General features: G+C 36.8%; 1 protein-coding gene across 1 annotated transcript in view; it reads left to right on the forward strand.

The window, feature by feature from the left end:
- Nucleotides 1–18176, forward strand: part of SRBD1 (S1 RNA binding domain 1) — a 131003-nt gene extending 112827 nt beyond the window's left edge. The window contains exons 20-23 of the mRNA XM_074163049.1: nucleotides 1236–1412; nucleotides 3966–4118; nucleotides 14572–14756; nucleotides 17177–18176. Coding sequence (XP_074019150.1) covers nucleotides 1236–1412; nucleotides 3966–4118; nucleotides 14572–14756; nucleotides 17177–17466 — 805 coding nt within the window. The 3' untranslated portion in view covers nucleotides 17467–18176. The remainder of the gene's footprint in view (nucleotides 1–1235; nucleotides 1413–3965; nucleotides 4119–14571; nucleotides 14757–17176) is intronic.
- Nucleotides 18177–20393: the final 2217 nt, after the last annotated feature.

Genomic DNA, 20393 nt, shown 5'->3' on the forward strand with positions numbered 1-20393 from the left:
GGGGTGACAGTGCTACTTGCATTACTGCCGAGTATCGCACTTGAACGACTTGATCATTAGTGGAAAATTCTGTGGACTCGGTGTCATGTTCCTTTGTCAGTGTGAATAAGCTGGATTTCATAATGTTTCTAAGATTTTTTTTTTTGAGAAAATTCCATTCCTAATGATTAATATTTTGTCTATGGTTAAATGGTGTGTCTCTCCAACTTAATTCTGAGGTTTCACCAACTTTGAATTATTTTTTTAACTTTTGCTTGAGGGTGAGAACAATGGAAAGATTTTTTTTTTTTTTCTCCTGTTTTTTTTACTATTCTTGCCAGATTTGGTGGTGGTGTTTTTCTAGAATCAGCCCATGCCATTTCACATACACGTCTCTGCTGCCATTGACTTCAAGCAATGGCATCTGATATATGGAGCCAGATGGGTGACATTTCCTTCTCTAGTGCCAGGAGTAACTGCCTACCACAGGTCTTTTCCCTCTTTCTATGATTAACGTACTCCATACACAGAAAGTTGTACTCACATGTTCGTACAGAAAATGTGCAGCAAATCCACCGCTTCCTGAAGGAACTTGGCTAACTGCAGTTGCACTTCTCAGGTGAGTTCTTTGCCAGATCCGACCTGCCCTCAGAGCAGCTCATGCAGCCTGTTCCCAGCTGCTCTTTTATCTCAAGAGCAGCTGAGAGAAAAGGAACAAGCTGTGTGGATCTGTTGAACTGTGTGAGGAAGGCAAGCTGCTCCCAGCCACTCTCCTTCTGGACAGCAGACGTCAGCCCTTCATGTTGGAGCAAGGTGTTGCGGTGCCATTGGAGGAGAATAGCTGAGAGGGGGCTGTTCTCACAGGAAGAATTTATCTGTCCTGAACCTTCCTCCCACGCCGTTTCCTGAAGAGGGCAGCTGGGGGCAGGCCATAAGACATGACAAATTGAGTTGGCATTACAGAAATAGCCAACAGATCATAAATTACACGTCCCTGGCTTACTAGTTCGGTATGTGCAGAACCGTATTGCTGTACCAAGTTTTGTTGACTTGAGTGGATTCCTTCCACAGAACTAAGAGAAGGGATCCTTTTTCAGAGGATGCTTTTGGTCTGGGAGTTAATTTGCAAGTTTCTTAGCCGTTTTTAAGTTTTGTAAACCAGTTTTTCTACAGAAATGTGTATCCTGGTAATGGATAGGACTTGTATTAATGACTGTTCAATGGTAATAAATGTATTCTGTAAACTTTTCTCCTAGACACATTGCAGGACTGAATGCTAACAGAGCTAAAAATATAATTGAATGGCGAGAGAAGAATGGACCATTTATAAACCGAGAACAGCTCAAGGAAGTTAAAGGTCTGGGTCCCAAATCCTTCCAACAGTGCGCTGGCTTCATCAGATTCAATCAAGAATATATAAAGACCTTCTGCAGGTAACAGAGATGTTGGCTATCTTGACTAGGTTACCCAAAATATTATGAGAAGGCTTCTTCCCTTTCTGTTTTGTATCCAGGCTTGAGATTTGAGTAATCTTAGGGCTTTTCCCTCTGAAAGACAGTATCTTAACAAATAAACTTCTTTTAGGTCAGTTGTTGAACATAGGTCTTTCGCTGAATAATCATGGTTATTAGCCTCGTACTCTAAGTCAGGATTTCTGTACGTATGTAAGTTTAATTACAAATCCTGCCACCAAATCGGTAGAAGAAATTTGGCATGCCTCAGTGTTGTGATATGGGATATTAAAACCAGTCTTGTGTTTCAGGCATAATTCAGAGATTTGTAAATTCATTTTAATGTAGTAAAGATTACTCTGCAGAACATAATCGTAGTAAACTAGAGTGGATTTTCAGAGAGTTTCAATTTCAATACCTGGAGAGCGAGTTGGATAGGCTGCCTGGACCAAGCTCTGTGTTATACTCCTGTGCCTAGCCAGCATGATGTGACCTGTATCTCAACACTGGGTCATCCTTTTCCTGCCATTTCATTCCCTGTATCTGTACCAAGGCTTTCCCTCTTGCAACCATTCATTGTGCTTCTCCTCTTCACCTGAAATCCTTCCTCTCCACAAGTGAAAGTGCCCTTTCTAGGGCAAATTCTCGTCTCCTGTCTTTCCCATTTCTCCCTCCAACATAAAGAACTAAGAAAGGGCACGATGGTAGCACCATCCTCACCTTTTTGCCGCTGACTCTACTCAAAAAATATTTTCCTGGGAAGTGCGTGCTATTTTTTAGCCAACCCAATGCTCAGAAGCAATACTGTATTCCCAGTTGCTGCTGGCCAAACAGCACACGTGTAACTTCCAGGCAGGAGGTAGGCACATTAGGACTGGCATACTGCCCGGGTGGAAGGTATACAGATTGGTTGCCCATCTGGCAGGGAGGTACATGCTGCAGGCCAAATGGTGCACACTGTAAGCACCAGAAGACAAAATAAATTGTTTTCAAGGCTGTGGATGATCGATAGGTCTTACGTTGTACAGATCTGTTCTAGTGAATGCTGCAATATAATAGAGGTAGGAAAGGCTGATGCCATTTTGTCTTTTTCCACAAGTTCAGCAGTGAAGTATTAAAGATCATTGTATTTTTTTTCCCTTGCTGGAGCATGCTTCTGATGTTAGTCAGATTCCATAAAACTTGAGAACACTGTATAACCTGTGAAATCTGCTATAACTTTGGAGTTTGAGGCCAAAATAAAGCTCTAACACCATCGCCTCCACAATATTTCTTGGGGGCCCAAGTGGTAAGACCAAACATTTTTGAAATGGACTTTGAGAAGGTTTCAGTTTTATTCTCTCTGATCATGTTGATGGCTGTAGAGTGCTGTGAAAATTAGGTTTTGTACTTGGAAGCTAGCAAATATTAGTTACTTAAACTGATACAGAAACAGAAAGTTATGTCTGCATGTCTGCTGACAGTCCTTGCATCGGTAGAGCCCAAAGTGCGAGTGCTGTTTCAGTGTTCTTTCAGTGCATTCTCTCTTGTACTGTAAAAGCATGAACCACTTGTGATTTTAGGAAACAAAAACATTTTTTTACCTAAGGGAAACTCTAAGGGAAGAGGTTCACCAGTTGTAAATATGCTATACACATGGAGATAGATCTCTTTCTTTCCTGTCTTCTGTAAAGTCCTCCTACCAATGTAGGCAAATCTGTCTGTGGATCTCTTAGACTTTGGAGCTTTTTCATTATCCAGCAAATTGAAGGGGAAAAAAAAATAGCCCCATCCAAATGGTAACTGAAGCTAACTGACTAGGAGTCAATAATGGATTCATTAAGTTTTAAAGAAAGCTGTATTAAGATACTTTTGCAAAAATGGTTTCTAAGTTCTGAAACAGTGGTAGGTTTGACCTTTAGCTTTTTTTGTGTTCTAAACAAATCTTGGTCTGAGTTACTTTGATTTGAAATTTTTGATATTTTGACCTGGCCCATGTTTGAGGACAATTGTTCAGAAATTTAAGTATAGGAGGTCAATAAACGTGATTTAAGGAGTTCTGATGTTTGAGCATTCACATACTTTCCTTATTTTGTACATATGCTTGAGATGCAATTTTTTTTATAAATTTTTCAAATTTAAAATGAATGCGGTCTATTAACTGATAGTTAACTATGAAAGTACCTTCACAAGATCTTTATCAAGTAGATAAATGCAGTTGTCCCCATTTTAGACAGAAGATGCTATCCAGATTGCAAACAATACAATAGGTTGTGTAGTGTTTTCTTTAAAATCTTGTCATCATGAAGAAATTTTGATGAAGCACAGAATCCCTTCCCAATGTTTGTTTCTATTTTACAATTTATGCATACATTGATATGTTATATTTTTATGCTGTAATTGTATTGTTAAGATTCACCCACAATGACCTTTTAGGGGTTTTGTACTTTTTTTTTAAATAATTAACATTATGTAAAGTCTGTGTTTTTCATGTGTGGGCCTTGGGCTAGGATCTTGTTCATTAGGAATGACATGTCCATTTTTGATTTCTGACAGTAATAAGAAAACTGAACTTGGAAGTCATGCACTTCTGACTAAGGCAGGTGCACAGGGTAAAAAGAAGAGCAAACCAATGTCATGTGCCTTGCAACAGCCCAATCCTTTGGACCAAACTTGTATTCATCCAGAGTCTTACAACATTGCAATGAGGTAGGTAAGCAGTGGGAAAGCTTTTGAATCACTGATGCTATCAACTTGTAAAATGGAAGTACTGACTTTTCAGAAAACAGCCTGCTCAGCCTTTTGAGACAGGAATTACTTATATTAATTTGATTCTTTTTCATGTTTTTTCAAGAAAAAGGTATGCTTCAGAACTTCTTTATAAGGGAAGGGTTTCAACTGGTGTGTTTTGCCTCTTATATGCATGCAAATTTTTAGTTTTATTCTTTGTTTTTTTCAGTTTTCACAATGTTTTTGAGTGAGAAAATCAGTGAATTTTTGTAACTTCTCCAGACTTTCCTCCTATGACCCTGTTGTCTTCATATCATCACTTTGCCCCTCATTGAGGCCACTTTTCTCAATTTCCTTCTGTTTGCAAACTCTCTTTCAGCTTGGACTTTTGGTTCACAAAGTGCAGAGACAAATAATTTTGTTTAGAAATGTCTAAAAACTGATTTATTTTTTTCTTCTACTTTGCCTCCATGTATGATGTAAAAGGCCATAATTAAACATAATTTTGTTTGTTCTTAAAAATCTAATTGAAATGTCATGTAAATTTTCAGTCAGTGGTAGTTTAATACCTCTGCATCATTAAGAACTGCTTTTATATTGTTGCTTATGTTCACCGTGTACCAAACACTTTCTGCTTAGTGAATTTTGACCACCAGAATTTATCTGTGTGTTTGGGTATGCTAGGTATAATGTGATCTTTTCTGTCATCAGCCCTGGTTGAAATTGGACTCTGCTTGTCCTCTTGAGAAGCCAGCACATACTTATTTTTTAAATGATTTGTGGTGAACAGGTTCTGCTCTTAAAATGTGCTGGAGCTAATTTCAACAGTAGCTAGACACGTTAGAATTCTTAACGATTTCTGTTGAGAATATTACTCCTAAAGAAACAGAGTCATGCTTCCTGTTTTATAAACAAAACCATCTATAAGCTTCAGAGAGATGTGCGGAATTTCTGAATTCATGAAGCTTGAGTTTCTTATCTAAAAAAGTCTTACAGGACCTTGCATTTTTAGGACACCTTCCTTAAAGTGTATGCTGTTTTGTCTCCAGAGGAGATAATTTCATATATACAACTTCCTATGCATAGGTCTGCATGCCTGCCTTCTGCTCAGCACGCAGTGCACTTGTGTTTCCATCCTCTCCTTGCCACAGTTTGTTCCTCTTTGTGCCTGACTCTAGGACCACTGTGCAGTTGCCTGCTGGAGTCCATGCTCTTTGTGCAGCGATCACTTTGGTTTCTCCATTTCCATGATCATTTCCCATTTTTTCTTATGCATCTTTTGTTTTTTGTTAGTGAAAAAACACTAAAACCCAAAAAAACCCCAAACATTTAATGAGCACAAGTTTTACATCATAACTAAAAGATAGTGGTTTGAGTCACGGGCTTATACGTGATTCGGAGAGGAGGCTACCACCCTATTACATAGCCAACACTACTTAGAATGTACCTTGGAGATTCTTAAAATGTGCTTTGGGTCAAACTTGCTGGGCTTCGAAAGGTGCAACGTCATAGGAGAAGCATGATGTGGCTACAGACCAGTGCTACCTAACATGTAATTTCTCTTTGGCTGATGTCATTACTTTAATTACATTAAATTATAGCTGCACCATTGTCTGTTCTCTGCTTCTCACCAAACACTTTGCCTTCCTAGACTGAATTTTCATGTGAAGTACCTAGATCCAAGTGCGTGTTGTAAGTATTGTAGCATACAGGTGTTTTATGCAAAAGAATATCAGCAGATATCAAAACAAATATAAAAACAAAATAACAATATTTTGCTAATGGAACACTGAAACCAGTTAAGTGTAATCTGTCTTTTCTATTTTCTTTGGGGTTTTTCTTGGTTGTCTTACTTCTTACCTTTATGAGTATCTGTACACATAGTTTGATGGCGGGGGGGAAGTCTCAAAGTGCTTACTATGAATCTACTCTGTTCAGCAGTATTTTTCTTTTTCTTACAATCAGAAGATAGTTTCCTTGAAAGCTCATTGAAATGAAGGGGATAACTTTTATGATACAGATTCTATTAACATGCAGTCACTTGATATCACAAAATGGTGTGGGGAAGGGGACAAATATCTCTAATGTTTTTTCATTGCAAATAGCTATTTGAAAAAAAAAAAGAAAATACAGCTCTGCAGCAAACTGATAACAGCCAAGAAGTGTAGTATTAAAAATTGACACAAATGACATAAGGGCTAAATATAAACCAGACATTCTCCCCTCAAGCAACTAATGCTATAATTTAGCAATGATTATATACTTTTTCAAAAAAAGCATATGAGCTGTTAAGCTTCTTGGAACTTACGGAAATGTCTTTCCAAACCAATTTGCTGCCTAAATATGAATTAAGAAAAAATTCTGCTAGGGATTCAGACTGCATGGAGGATTCGGTCCAAAGCATATCAGGGCTGTTGATGAGTTTTGCTGACTTTGATAGGCAGTGGATGGCACTGGGCTGGTAATTCTCTTTTTTTCTGAGCCTACATTCATGAAAAGGCTTCTGAGAGCATGAAGATCAAATCATATTCATGTTGTTGATTTGAAGTGTCTGCTGAAATCAACCAACAGGAACAAAAGGACTTTTTAACATGTAAGAACTAAACAAGTTCTTAAGCCTAATTGGTAATTCTTATCATTTAAGTTGATGTGCATGAGAAAAAGTGAGACACTCACAAGTGGGTTAGAATCAGTATTTAATACGTATATTTTTAAACAATTTACATGTTAGAGGAGTTCTGTTTCTTTTCAGCTTCCAAAGGATTTCTTTCTTCTTTTCCTGTGCTTACAGAGAACTTTGTCAGGGACCATGTCAAGCTCACAGGTGGATCTGTGCTAACAAAGAGGAATTGTTGTCTTGAAGATGGGCAGATTTGATTCCAGGCATCAAAATACAGTGTTACGTACCTCTTACCACAGAAATTAAAATGAATGGAATAGATGCCGCATAAATGAGTCATAAAGGCTTCCTCTTGCAGTGTCTACCACATTGCCATGACAAAATCATTTGTGAAAATTTTATTGGATTAAAAGTTTTCATGGGAAGTTACATTTATTTTGAAACAAAATAAGCTGGTGATTTTTATCCACTGCTTCTATCCAAATTACCCAAAAGCAGCAGTCCACATTACAGATTTATGACATACAAAATTATCAGTTTTTAAAACAATGTTTTTGAGGGATAGAAGTTCACCAAAATCTGAAACCACTAATTTTCTTTTTCTGAACTATTTTGTAGCTTGAAAGACCAATCCATTTAAAAAAAAAAAAAAAACTGGTTAAAAGAATTGCTCCCAAGTGGTAACTTTGGTTGCCAAGCTTTAGGCTGGAGCCAATTTTTATGGCTGAATTAGAAACCCCTGAAAAACAGGGGTTTTATAATGGAAACACTGATGTAATCTTTACTACAGTGGCACAAATGGTGCTGGTATGATTGATTTATGGCATTTAAACGTCTTAACTGAAAATCTGTACAATTTCTGTAAAATAATTGGAAAACATCCTACTGGTGATTTAACACACTCTGCAGATAACCAAAACATTTTTGTTCATGGTTTCCACACTGTCAAAGCTTGGCTTTGTCATGTGCAGCGATCAAACTTACAAACACCTCTAAATATCATGAATCAGAATTTCCTAAAAGTTAAATAAAAAAACCCCAAAAACCTTTGTAGGCAGCGTATTTTCCTGCAAAGCAGAGCTATGTTTTAAGTTTCTGAAAAGTCTATATGTGAAAACCAGTTTAAAGTGGCAGAATCTTCTACGTACAATTAATACAACATGTAGAGCATATCCAATTTCTTGGTACATATTGTAAAAGAACTGCTAGGAAAACCAAGGAAACGTTTAGGAAGTCCCAAGAAGTTACAGCCAGGTTATGCTTATAAACCAAAATGCTGGAAAGAAAATGCAATGTTTTTTCTTTGTTGTATCAGTCTGTTGGGTGCAGTTTGTTTCATATGACTGAATCTTAACATTTAGTGATTTTTATTTAAATCTCATAAAAATGCTCTTTGCTAAAGGTCGGCGCTCAGAATGTGTATTTGCTATTCACAAATTGCAGCATCTGGCAGACAGGTTGTATTTCAGTCTGACTTAGAAATATTTTACCAATATTTCTAAAAGACATAAAGTTGTGATTTAGCATAACGCAGATGGGGATGTTCCCTGGGTAATTACTAAGGTTTAGGACCTTGCCTGGTAGAGGATAGTACTGCTCACTGTGGCTTGTTATGCCTTAAGAGAAGTTTTTGACATAGTGAGCAGTGACTTGCAGTGAAAATTCAGGTCTCACTCTTTACTGTGTATTGGTAACGCTGTTTGATATCCCCAGGACTTCAAAATCCCTAGAGGATTCAGCAAAGCACTCGTTCATGTGCCTATTCTTTACAAAGTAAAACATTTTGGAGTTAAATCCTTTGCTGAATGAGCATCATGTTGATAACATTTTATATTTTGTTCTAGATGGATTGATCACTTCAAATATTTCTCACGTTTCTGCCACTCTTACACAGGTGGATGTAGCTGCTGATCAGTAGTATCTTGGTTGCTTTCCTGAAAAGCTGCAACAAGTAGCTGTGCTTGCTAGCTTTGAAGGCAAGTACTAACATATAAGAAAATGGAGAAGGAAAACTGTTGATGAGGGAGAGACCACCAAAAGCAAGAGGTCTTCCTCTCCTGCCCTTTATACAGCTGTGCACTTGTCCTTTGAGGGCATTACCCACTCGCTGCCCAGCTGGCTTGGTTCTGTCCTGGTCTCCTGGTTGTCACTGAGCAACTGAGGCAATGCTTAAGGGGAACAGAAGCCTGGGCGGGAATAGATCCGTTACTTGGTATGGTATTTGAGCAATGAAAACAAAATGTTGTATTCTGTTTAATAACGCACGCTACATGTGAATATTTTACAGAGGATTGGAGTTTTTACTGTGGTAGGCTGCCTTTCCTTAAGTTCACTACAAAGTCAATCAGAAACATCTTTTGTCCACTTCAGTAAGATTGTACTTGTGTGTACATGCATATGTGTGTATTCAAGCTGCTTAATGTGCAAAATAATGCTTTTCGGTAAAATCTTTAATTTCTTTTTAAAAAGCCTGAAAAAAGTTAAGCTTGGTAAATTAATGAATCCTTGTGACTATTTCTAATAGGAAATGTCTGATCCTAATTGAGGAGAACAATTGCAGAATTAGACCCATTAAGCCAAATAAATAATAGTTCATATTCGTCGTTTTAGAAGGCCAGTTCATTCATAGGTCTGACTATTAGCTAGATTTTTAGAGGGCACATTCTTGAAAGTTATCTTGTCAATAAACAGAAGAGCAGGAAAGGCTTTCACCGCTAATTCTGTCCAATAAAGACATTTTAAAACTTTTATGTGACGTAAAATATACAGTTAAGAAGAATGATTAGAAGAAATTGGAAATAACAAAGAATTATCCTCTAGTTACCTTATAAATACTAGACCCATAAATCAAGTAGTATTTTTTCATTTGTTGAAAATTTTGAAACTTAACTTCCTACTGGTTGCATTTAAAAAAAAAAAGCTGAAGAAAAAAATAATAACTTCTTTATGTAACGATCTCCTTTAACTGTAGTATTAATTCTTTGTGGATAACTAATCATGTTTCACTATTTTGTAGCTAGGGTTACAGTTCAGCTATGTGATATATCGGTAGTCATGAAAACAGCTAACAACAGCATGCCTAGTGGTGTGGCAGCAAAGGGGCTATGCTGCAATGTAACCATGTCTGAATTGCTTTTCTCATCTAGAAACTCATTGTTTCTTATATGTTTATGTTCAAAATGTCATAAACTGAGTGCTTTCTGGTCTTCTGCATGCAGTGAGATAATCTATAATATTAATAATTTATGTACTTGATGAAAAACGTATTGGTTAAATATCCTTATCTGGCTAAACCACATAAGTAGTTTGAAATATATTTGAAACTTTAACTTAGTGTGTCTAGCAACTAATTATAGGGAGTAATGTACAAATATTTTTCAATATGTAATCTGCATCAGTAGGTGAAAACTGAGGATTCGTATCACTAGTGAGAACAGGAACAGTCAACATCTGCATTATGCAAATAATGCTTTTGCCTTTCAAAACATTACTAAAACATAAATAAACGTCTGTATAATTGAAGTTTGCTACTGTCATGAATGTACATTCTACCTAACAAAGCACATGCTAATGCAATGTTATTTTGTTTTCAGAGTGATTATGTTGCATTACCATTAATTCATGTGTGCACTGTGACAAGATGTAATGGCGTATCATGTTGCTTTAATGTAATGAATCCAGTACTCCCAGCTCTTAAGTCGTGTTGCTGGAAATGATTACATAAAACAGAAATGACTGTGACTAAAACCCTTGCAAAGCTTTAGAACTCCTGCACATCATAAGAAGCTTTTTGGGGGGTTTAAAGTAACTTCTTAAAATTTACTGAAGGCTTCCCTTGGTAATATTTTTATTCTTTTCTGACTGTTTTTTTGCATTCCACTGAAATTTGCATTATCTTTTAAGCATTGCAAGGGCTGTGCTATAATTTTGTGCAGATGTGTATGTTAAGTGAACATGATGTGGTTATTTGTTACATTTATGCTACTTTTCTTTCTTTATCTGGGTAAGATGGATGAAATTATGTATTAAATAAAAACATCAGTGATTTAGCCATGACCATTTTCTGCAGGTCCTGTAAAGACTGCAAAGATTGCTTTTGAAACTAAGGTGGTTGCAGAGGTTGTTTCTGAGTATCCTATAAATCTCAAAATCATAAAGCTCAAAGTCTCTAAACCAGCTAAATCTCACCCTGTGCTGAAAAACTCTCCTAAGACTCTGGCAGCTTTTATCCAAGTTGACGTGCCTTGAAGAGAAAGTTCGCCACTCACTCAGGTGCTCAACATTCGAGGCAATAAGGATAGTGTATCTTCTAAGAATGACCCCACTTCACAAAAAAAAAAAATCCCATCTTTCCCATTTCCATTTCTGTTAACTTTTCTTTAGGTTTTATCTTTCTAGTAGATAAACATAGCACTTGAACTACTGCAACAGGTTATTTAGTTCACATATGTAGCCAGGAAAGTACTTGCAGGGCTTTCATTTTTGCACAGATAATTCGTGTTTCCTGTGTTGTGCAGCTGGAACTGTCATTTACAAATTGGGTGAGATATTTCATAAACTGCAGTGAAATAGTTTAACATTACAAAGATGAAAATATGTAAATTAAGGGCAACCTCTTCCCCCCTGCTCCCCGTAGCCATATCCAAGTCTTATTACCAACTATATCCTTTTTTTTTTTCTGACCTTGAAATAACTCTTGGAGGAATTTGTTGGGTTGCTTTTTTTTAATAAGGAAACATTTAACTTTGTTCTTAGCAATGATGTTTAAAAATAGAAATGATCAATATAATGTACCACTGTTCAGTCAGAGATTTGTGCTTTATGTTGATTTTTTTATTCTAAGTCCCTTCAGGCTGTGTTCATTTGAGTGAAAATAATACTTTAAATATATAACTAGATCTGTAACTAGACTATAACTACAGCTGTAACCACTAAGAAATTGCTTTTATTTGGAAATATTTTGGTACATTAGTTTTACCAAAACCTAACCTAAAAAGGTGAGAATTTCCAAAATAGAAATATATTGTTTCTGTTCAAGATTATTTCTTTTGTGTGTATGTGCACGCTGGGCCTTGTTACAGTGGTCTTTTTTGCCTCTAATATATGTCATAATTCTGAAATATTCTTAGCCAAATGCCTGATTTTTACAACATTAGTAATTCTTCTGAGGTTGGTGGGACTTTTTATGTGCTTAGGCTTGGGCATACGTCTAAGCGTCATCTTTAGGTGGAGCCAAAATTTTATTCTGAGCAGTTACCATGTTAATAAGTTATCTAAACAACTGTAATTGATAATGTAGGGACCAAACCTACCACCCTTGTCTAGATGAGGAATCTTTTTTAATATCAGATAAATACTTCCGTTGGTATTTCCGGAGGGTGGGGGAGGCAGAGGAAAGGGGGCCGAAATAACTTTCATGAGTAGTAATTGAGGGCTCAGGCACCTGGGTTGTGTCCTGTTTTCTTTCCAGCAGCCTGCACATAGCACCGGGCATTCTGATTGCATTATCCACACAGTCGGCAGTGTTGTACATAACAGGCTTTTGGTATTTTTAATACATTGGTGGCTGTTCCATGTGGTTGCGCTTATTAAGAATGAAACACACCCTGTTACCTACTTACAAAGTGAACACGCTTCTGCAAAATCCTAACGGTGAAAAAATGTTACTTGGAGGTACTCGAGCTGAATTTCCATTTAAAGTGAAATAAAGCCAAGTACATGAATGTCAGCAAACTTGTTTATAGGGGCGGGCGGTAAAGCATACGTTATTTAGAAGGTTGAGTCATGAGACTGGTCGGGTTTGTCGCGTTACATCTGGCACGTCAGTCAAAGCTGGGGCAGCTGCCGCCTGTCACTAGTGCTCTGGTGGGGCATTGTCCATCCAGCAGCGTTCACAGCCGCCAGTCCCCGGGAGCCCTGTGATATTTATTTTGTTTCCAAAACCACCTCAAACTACTTTAAAAAGTAATGCCAAAAGTTGAAATGCATTCAATCAAAACCAAATTCAGTAAATCCTGACAACAGTATCATCCACTGAATCTTTATTAATTTTTTCATACATTGCTATATGAAATATCTATATGCGTTAAGAAAATTAATGTGAAAATTATATCTGTCACTCTTAAGTGCAAATATATGTGCTTGAGCTAACACTACGCTTAAATCGTCGTGCTTGCATTTGAATTCAGTAAAAAAGTGGAAGTCCTGACAGCCAGTTTTAATGGATGTCCTCTTTTGGTGAAATCAGTGGACATTTTAGAGTGAAGATTTGCCCTTGTGCTCAAAGATTAATCTTGTGCTTTACTGAAAGTCAGATATTACTTTAATTATGTTCCTTCAGTTTATATTTTTTTCAAAAAGAAATATAATTTTGTATTTCAGTGCATATAACTCTTTATCACTCACCACCTGAAATAATGTCAGTTGAGTTCCTCAGGTTAAAAAAAAAAAAAAGAAAATAACAACAACAAAAAAACCCCACTACTGTGTCTCCTGCCAAAAGAAATACTAGCCTCAGGTTTTGATAAAAGCACAGCATATATTTTTGAGGGGGGGAGGGAGGTTGAGTACTGGGGGCTGTTGCTTTCTTATGGAGCTGGAGTGTCTCCCACCGCTTCCAAGCACAGGGCATGAACCTGCTGGTCAGCACTTCTTTTGGGGCTTGTACTTGACACCTGTTGTGAAGTAGGGTAAGGACAGGAAGAAGGGATCTCTTCTAGGAATTCGGAAGGAACTTTTACTTGGACTCTGGAGGAGAGAGGCAATAATTCTACTGTTAGCTGTGATGGAAAACACGCAAACACCCAAGTGCCTCACTCCAACAATAAGGAACATGATAAAGCAGAGTAGAAGAGTAATCATGGTAAGGTGCAGAGCAGGGCAGTAGGACAGATAACTGAAATCTACTGAGAAGAGGACAAGTTGCTTTATTTAGTACAATGTGGTTCAGCTTCTATGAGCTGCATCCTCATTTTCATTGGTTTATATCCGTTAAAGACTTGTTTTGCATTTTTAAGTCCTTCAGTAAAATGAGGACATTTATTCAGTGATAAATAAACATTGTCTAAGGCATCACTGGTGATAATAAGGAGTAGGGTCTGCATGTGAATTTTTCTCATCTATTCTCTGCGCTTCTAAGCCTATGTGCCAGCATTGCTGAACTAAAAATCTCAGCAAGTGTGCTTTGTTTTTTTTTTCTTTTATTTAAAAAAAAGAGATCACAAATTGAGACACATTTATTTTAAAGTATCAATCTGCAATGTGTGTGGCAATAGGGAAGGATAAGGGTGTTTGTGTAACTACTTTGACTTGATAGTTTCTTAATTTCTGAAAAGCTGATTGTTCTTAATCATGAAGTTCATAGACAAGAGAAGAATTTTATGTAAAGTCTTTCTTAAATTTGGATAAAGATTCTTCATAATAATTTAATATTTTAAATGTTAATTGTTGTTTTACTAAAATGCCATTAATTTTAATTTGAATGAGAATGACAATAAAAATGTCAGTATTATAGAACTCTCACCTATTTCTAGGGAATTTTCTTGCTAAAAGTCATCTTTGTCATAACTAGATTTGGTTTTAGCATGAGATGAAATCATTGGTCTAAGAAGTGATTTACATTTTCAAATTTGCTTCAGTGATGAGCTGAGAGGATATGCACTTGGGGAAACTGCTCACTGTTCATATTTTTTATCAGTTCCTTTGTTCATGCATCAATCCAAAAGTAATTAAAACCCCTAAATATAACAAAGGTTCAGTTCCCACTAAAGGATGTTGCAAATCTCTCTCTTCATCTTTGGTTTAACTTCCCAGGTTTTTATCTTTCATTGGAGGAAACGCAAATGACATAGGAAAACCAGATATGCAGCAAAAAGTAAATGCAGTAATTCAAAAGGAAGGACTGGAAGGCACAGCCAAGAGGCTAAATACGACGGTACACACGTTGCAGCTGATCATTGATGGTCTGACTCAGCCTGAAGGCTTTGACATCCGAACAGGTAAACCTTTGTTTGAAGGGTGTAATCTCAGTTTGATTGTTCTACATACCAGTTTTAAAACCAGCACATTTTCTTCTTCTAAAGTCAGTAGTAGATTGTCATGGACATGTAACTCCATTTCTTTTCTCAGGCAAGGTAAAGGCTATATCATAGTCAGATGTTTCTTTCCAGCTCAGTTGGTAAGGAGTGTGAATCCTGTCTTAAATCATGGCATTTTCAGCCGTAGGAAGGGGAGTTGTATGGCTGTTAACAAATGAAATAGTTTCAATATGTCAACTCTATACTGATAAAATCTGTGTTGGCTCTCCATCACGGAGCGGAATGCTGAGACCAAGCCGAAACAGTAGTAATAAAGCTCTGTGGAGCAGTAGTGTAGTAGTGTGTAGTTCTGCTCTTTTATAGCACTAGTTCCTGGAACAAGTGTAATTGGAGCACATGGCTCATGACCTGCCTTGGTTAAAACTTTGCAGTGGTGCTGAACAGTTTGAGGTGGAGGGGAAGAAAGATGAGGTAAGCAATGAAATAAAACATCTGGAGATGCTGTTGTTTAATGAAACTTACAGCTGGATTCTCTTATGACAGCAAGAGATAAAGGTAGGCAGCAAAGATGCAGGTTTGTAATAATAAATAATCAACTTATGCTTTTAAAAAAATAGCCTTTCTGTCCCCCCTTTTTGGGTTCATTAGTAGTTTTCTTGCAGACTTATAAGTATTTCCCACTAGTGATCTTGAAAATGTGTATTTTCTGTGTCTCCATTTGCTCTGGTGGTCTCTACATTACATCTATATTACAGTAGGATAGACTATTAACATACGAAGATACAAAAGCAAGAGAATCCTCATTGGAAATACTCATACTCTGCTGACTCAGTACATTCAGTGTTACTGTAGACAGACTGTGACTGGAGTAGGCAGCCTAGTAGCCTTGTATATCTGTAATTCATTGTCTTTGTAACCCTGCTAGTGACTGTCACTGAGGAAATGCATCACATCTAACAGGACTGAGGCAGATTGAATGGTTTTTACTCAACCTTGATTCCAAAATATTAAATTCCCTTGTTGTTCCCAGCAGTAGAGATGTGGCATTAGGGAATTACAAAGAGTAGCTTTTCTGTGTATCCTCTAAATTTAATTAAAATTCTATGGTGTTTATTTTTCCTGAATGATTTTAGTACAAAGGAAAGTGGAAAGAATTTTATAGGAAAAGGGAAATAATAGAATATTTTAACCGTATTATTTTAAAAATCTTTTTTTAGCCAAGGACTTCCAAGGCAAGAAATTGTCTTTTAAACATTAAAGTTGAACAGCTAATCAGGTAACTGTAATGAATCTGCCAGGCCAGGAATGGGGCGGGGGGGTGGAGAACAGGTTTGCAAACATTTCAAAAGATTTTCATAATTCCCCAGAATTTTTTTGTGCTTGTTGCCCTGAATGGCTGTTTAGTTGCTTTTTTCATTGAGGTGCCACTGCATAGTATAATATTACGAAAGGATTAACCATTTTGGACTTGAGCAATTAGGTACATTCCTTCAGTAGGAAATTTGATGTCATTCAAAGCCCATTGCTGCATTTGCCAGCTTGTATACTCAATTTGGGTTTGATCCAGAGCCTGGTGAAGTTACAGAGTGACTGATTTCCAGTGCATTTTAGATATAAACTTGTTCAGGATGTATTTTATTTCTCAAAGGTGAAGATAGCAAAATTGTTGCAATCCTGGTTCAGTGATGTCCTGTTATATCTTGGAAAAGGTAAAAGAGCAGTAGGAAAAGGTTGAAAAGGAAGTTGTTGCGATGACAACTGCAGGGGCAGAAATTGGTAAGCAAGTAACAAAAGAGTTTAAAAGATCTATCTGTGCCCTTAAATGCAGAACGCAAACTTTATATATAATTGTGTGATGTTATGGGAAGCAGTTGGTCATGTGATGTCATGATGCAGGTGAACAGCAAGCCCAAGAACAACGCATTGTTGGCTTTCATGTTTAGTATGTGATGAGACTGAGTATTCACCTTCCTGTATACAAATTTGTATAGGAATAGATTTTTATGTGTAATTTATGTAGCTCAGGTAAGAGTCACCTGAAGTCTTTTCTCCCTAGCTCCAAGAGTATTTAAAGAATCTTTCAGTCACTGGCTAATATACTACACGCTTCTGATCCCCTTGTGGTAGTTTCATACTACAGACTTCACTACGCTTATTACTCCATTAATCGTAATCTTTTAAAGCGATTCATAAAATACAAGAAATCAGTTGTTATCATAGATGGGTCTTTATTTTGAAAATGTAATGAAGCAGTATTTGAGACCTTAGAGCTACCTTGGGATGACTTCTTAATTAGAAACAATCAGCCGGAAAAAACCCTTGTAAAGTAATGTAAGCTTTTTCTCCAGTGTCTTATTTTTGTTTCTTCTGTCTTATAACAGATTTTGATAAACCTGACTTCAAGAGAAGCATAGTCTGCTTTGAAGACTTAAGTGTTGGTACTGTTCTGACTGGAAAAGTTGAAAATGCAACACCATTTGGAGTTTTTGTTGATATTGGTGTGGGAAAAGCAGGTTTGATTCCAGCGCGAAACATAACGGAATCAAAACTTTCTAAAGTGAAGAAGAGAAGAAGCCTGGGGTTAGGTCCTGGGGAAAGAGTGGAAGTTAAAGTGCTTAATGTCGACATTCCTCGATTGAGGATAACGTTGGATCTTATTCGTGTTTTATGAAAGTGTTTTTTATGATTGAGCCTTCATTTTAAAGGTTAAGTAATGTCAGCAAGGTTCTGGAAATTCGGGCATTTAATGAGAGTGTCGAAAATGAATGAATTTTGAAATCTTCAATTTGGCCTCTTTTTCTTTTTCTTTTTTTTTTTTAATCTAAGAGGTTTTCCACATTTCTTGAGTCGTTTCTGTTAATAATTGTTGGAACAGTTTATTGGATTATCTCCAAGCGACCTTGTTATTTTGTCTGCAGAGCAAATTAAATTCCAGTGAACTGTCAGACAGATCTCTTATCTGTTCTGTCCGTGCAAGATTTGCTGTCTCAGTCTTTAGTCAGTACTGCACGAGCAGACACATCTACTGCTCCCCTTCAAAAACGGCCGTTCAGTTTGCCTGTTTTCCAGATAAGAGTCTAGAAGAAGGTACCTAGTTGTAGAAAAATGTGATCTTTTTAAGTTAGTTGGTGATGACATTGCTTCAAAAGTAGACTGAAAAGAGAGCATCTGCTAATATTATTGATGGTTCAGAAATATTCTGCTTTAATTTATTTTAGCAACATTGTTAGGAGGTATGTTTACCTGTCTTATTATTGCTTGTTCAGTTATCATTGATTAACACACTTGGATGTACCTTGAGGTTTAAGGAACTTTGCTCAAAAGTGTCAAAAGACATTTATGTTATTCTATACTTGTGCAAAATAAAAACATTTCTGGCCATCTTTTCTCAGTGTACTGGTTCTACAAGTGATTTAACAGTCTTTCTTTCTGATGTGCTCCATCAATAACACTTGAGCTTAACGATGCAGCTCGTGAGGATGTTCCTGTCTGACCTTCAGAATGGTATGCACTTCCTCAGCTTTAATACCGGACTGCAGCCCATGGCCTGATGTTGTTCCTGATTTAATAAAATAGTTCTGCTCTGTCTTGGACTCTCTTAACTTGACATTAATTTTTTTCTGTCTTAGAATCATAGAATTGACTAGGTTGGAAAGGACTTTTAAGATCATCTAGTCCAACCATCAACCTAACTGATAAAAACCCACCACTAAACCATGTCTCTAAGTACTATGTCCATCCATCTTTTTAATACCTCCAGAAATGGTGTCTCAACCATTTATATCTTTGATATAATGTATTTTTCTACCTGTTTTGAGTCGAGAACAATTTTTCAACACTTGTCTTCACACACTCATGAAGGCATGATTCTCCATAAAAAACTTTTTGCCATTTGTGGATGCTTGCAAAGCTTTTTTAGACTTCCATTTCAATAAGAATGCTATTTGTGTCCTGTTAGGAGTGCTTACCACATGAGGTTTTTCTTCCACCTAGAGACTTTTTGTTTTGGTGGTGTTTCAACAGGGTTACCATTTTGGCCAAGTTTGCAAAGGACAGGCGATGGTATAATGGCAGAAGAGCCTCCAGCAACAGCAGAGGTATGTGGTCTTTCCAGCAAGTTTTTGGTGTATTGGACGTTTATTCCTTTGAAGTCATCAAACTCATCTGTAAGTTGGTAGAAACAACCTTGATGACAAGATTTGTAACTACAAATGTCCAAATAGCCTTTGGCACAGGAACTATATGTTAGTTAAGAAAAGCTTGGTATCATTTAATCTCCAAGCTCTGTGCTTTAATTTTTAAAATTGAGCCAGCTGTAGACAGTGTATTTTGGAGATTATCGAATCATTTAGCAGATGGAAAAAAAGCAGACAGATCTTTCTAGCTTCACTGGATTTGTCTACCAAATTAAAAAAAAAAAAAAGACCATTCTCTATGTCGTGAAGGTCATCACAGCTTGGAGTCATGTTTCTCAAGCCTTTTGAAATTTTCACGTAATACTTCTGCAAAGTAGATTTTGTTGGTATGAAATTAGAAACTGCGATACCATGTTACTGTCTTTGAAAACACAGCTGCGAAGCAAACAAGCTGAGATTATTTTTTTCTTCTGCAAGTGATGTGTTCACTGATAATGCTGCAGTATTTTCTTTTATCTCCATCAGTAGAATTATCGAAGTTCTACCGAGCTTTATATATGTTGTCTACAGTATCTAAGCACTTAGCAAATGAACTGAATATGCTTGGCAGGAGATAAACCTGATGTCGTGAAGCTCATTTCAATCACTGAGATGAAGAGTATTTTCTCTTTTTGTACTGTTCAATTTGTTACTGAAATTCATTTTTTAATCTTTAATATCATGACTGTAGCATCTTCTGAATTTTTGTGTATTTCTCTCTCATGATCATAGAATTCTCTAAATGAAAGACATCTCCTTGAGACTGTTTATTCGCACTGTTAATTTACAGAAGCCTTCTTGCTCACTCAGAGGACTGACCTACAAATCAGCTTATCTACTCATGAGCTAGTTTGGTTTCTCGTTAGTGGAATTCAGAAGCTTATTCTGTGGCATTGCAGGCACTATTGGGAAATGTCATCTCTTTCTCTGGATTATCTTTAATCTTACCAAAATGCAAAGTTTATGACTGTTAATGTCTGCAGCTCTGCAGATGTAGTCCCATTATTTGTCAGCTAATTCAGTGTCTTAACTACTTCCCACAAAAGTATTTTTTCTTTGCAAGTTTTTCTTTTTTCTTATAGCAGCCTAATGAGAGTCTAACAAGGATAAATAGGTGTTCGTGTGACCTTCTCAGTTTTTGTCAGATCCTTGTCTGGAGATTTTAAAATGATTTGTTCTTCATCAGTTTTCCTCTTGAACTTTTAGGTTTCTGACATCAAACCATCAGGACTAGTTTCTCTAATTCATCTCCCCCATTAGTTTCCGAACAAGAAAAAGTTACTGGTTGGGTGCTTTTTCCCATTTGAGATGCTCTTCATGATGCAGTCCAATCTTTGGAACAAATTCTGTAGTGCTTAATGGTGATGTCTCCAAGATCTAAAACAAAAAACAAAACAACCCCTGCTTCATCCTGATCTTACTA

Source organism: Numenius arquata, chromosome 2 (assembly GCF_964106895.1).
Source record: "Numenius arquata chromosome 2, bNumArq3.hap1.1, whole genome shotgun sequence".
NCBI classification, from domain to species: Eukaryota; Metazoa; Chordata; class Aves; order Charadriiformes; family Scolopacidae; genus Numenius; species Numenius arquata.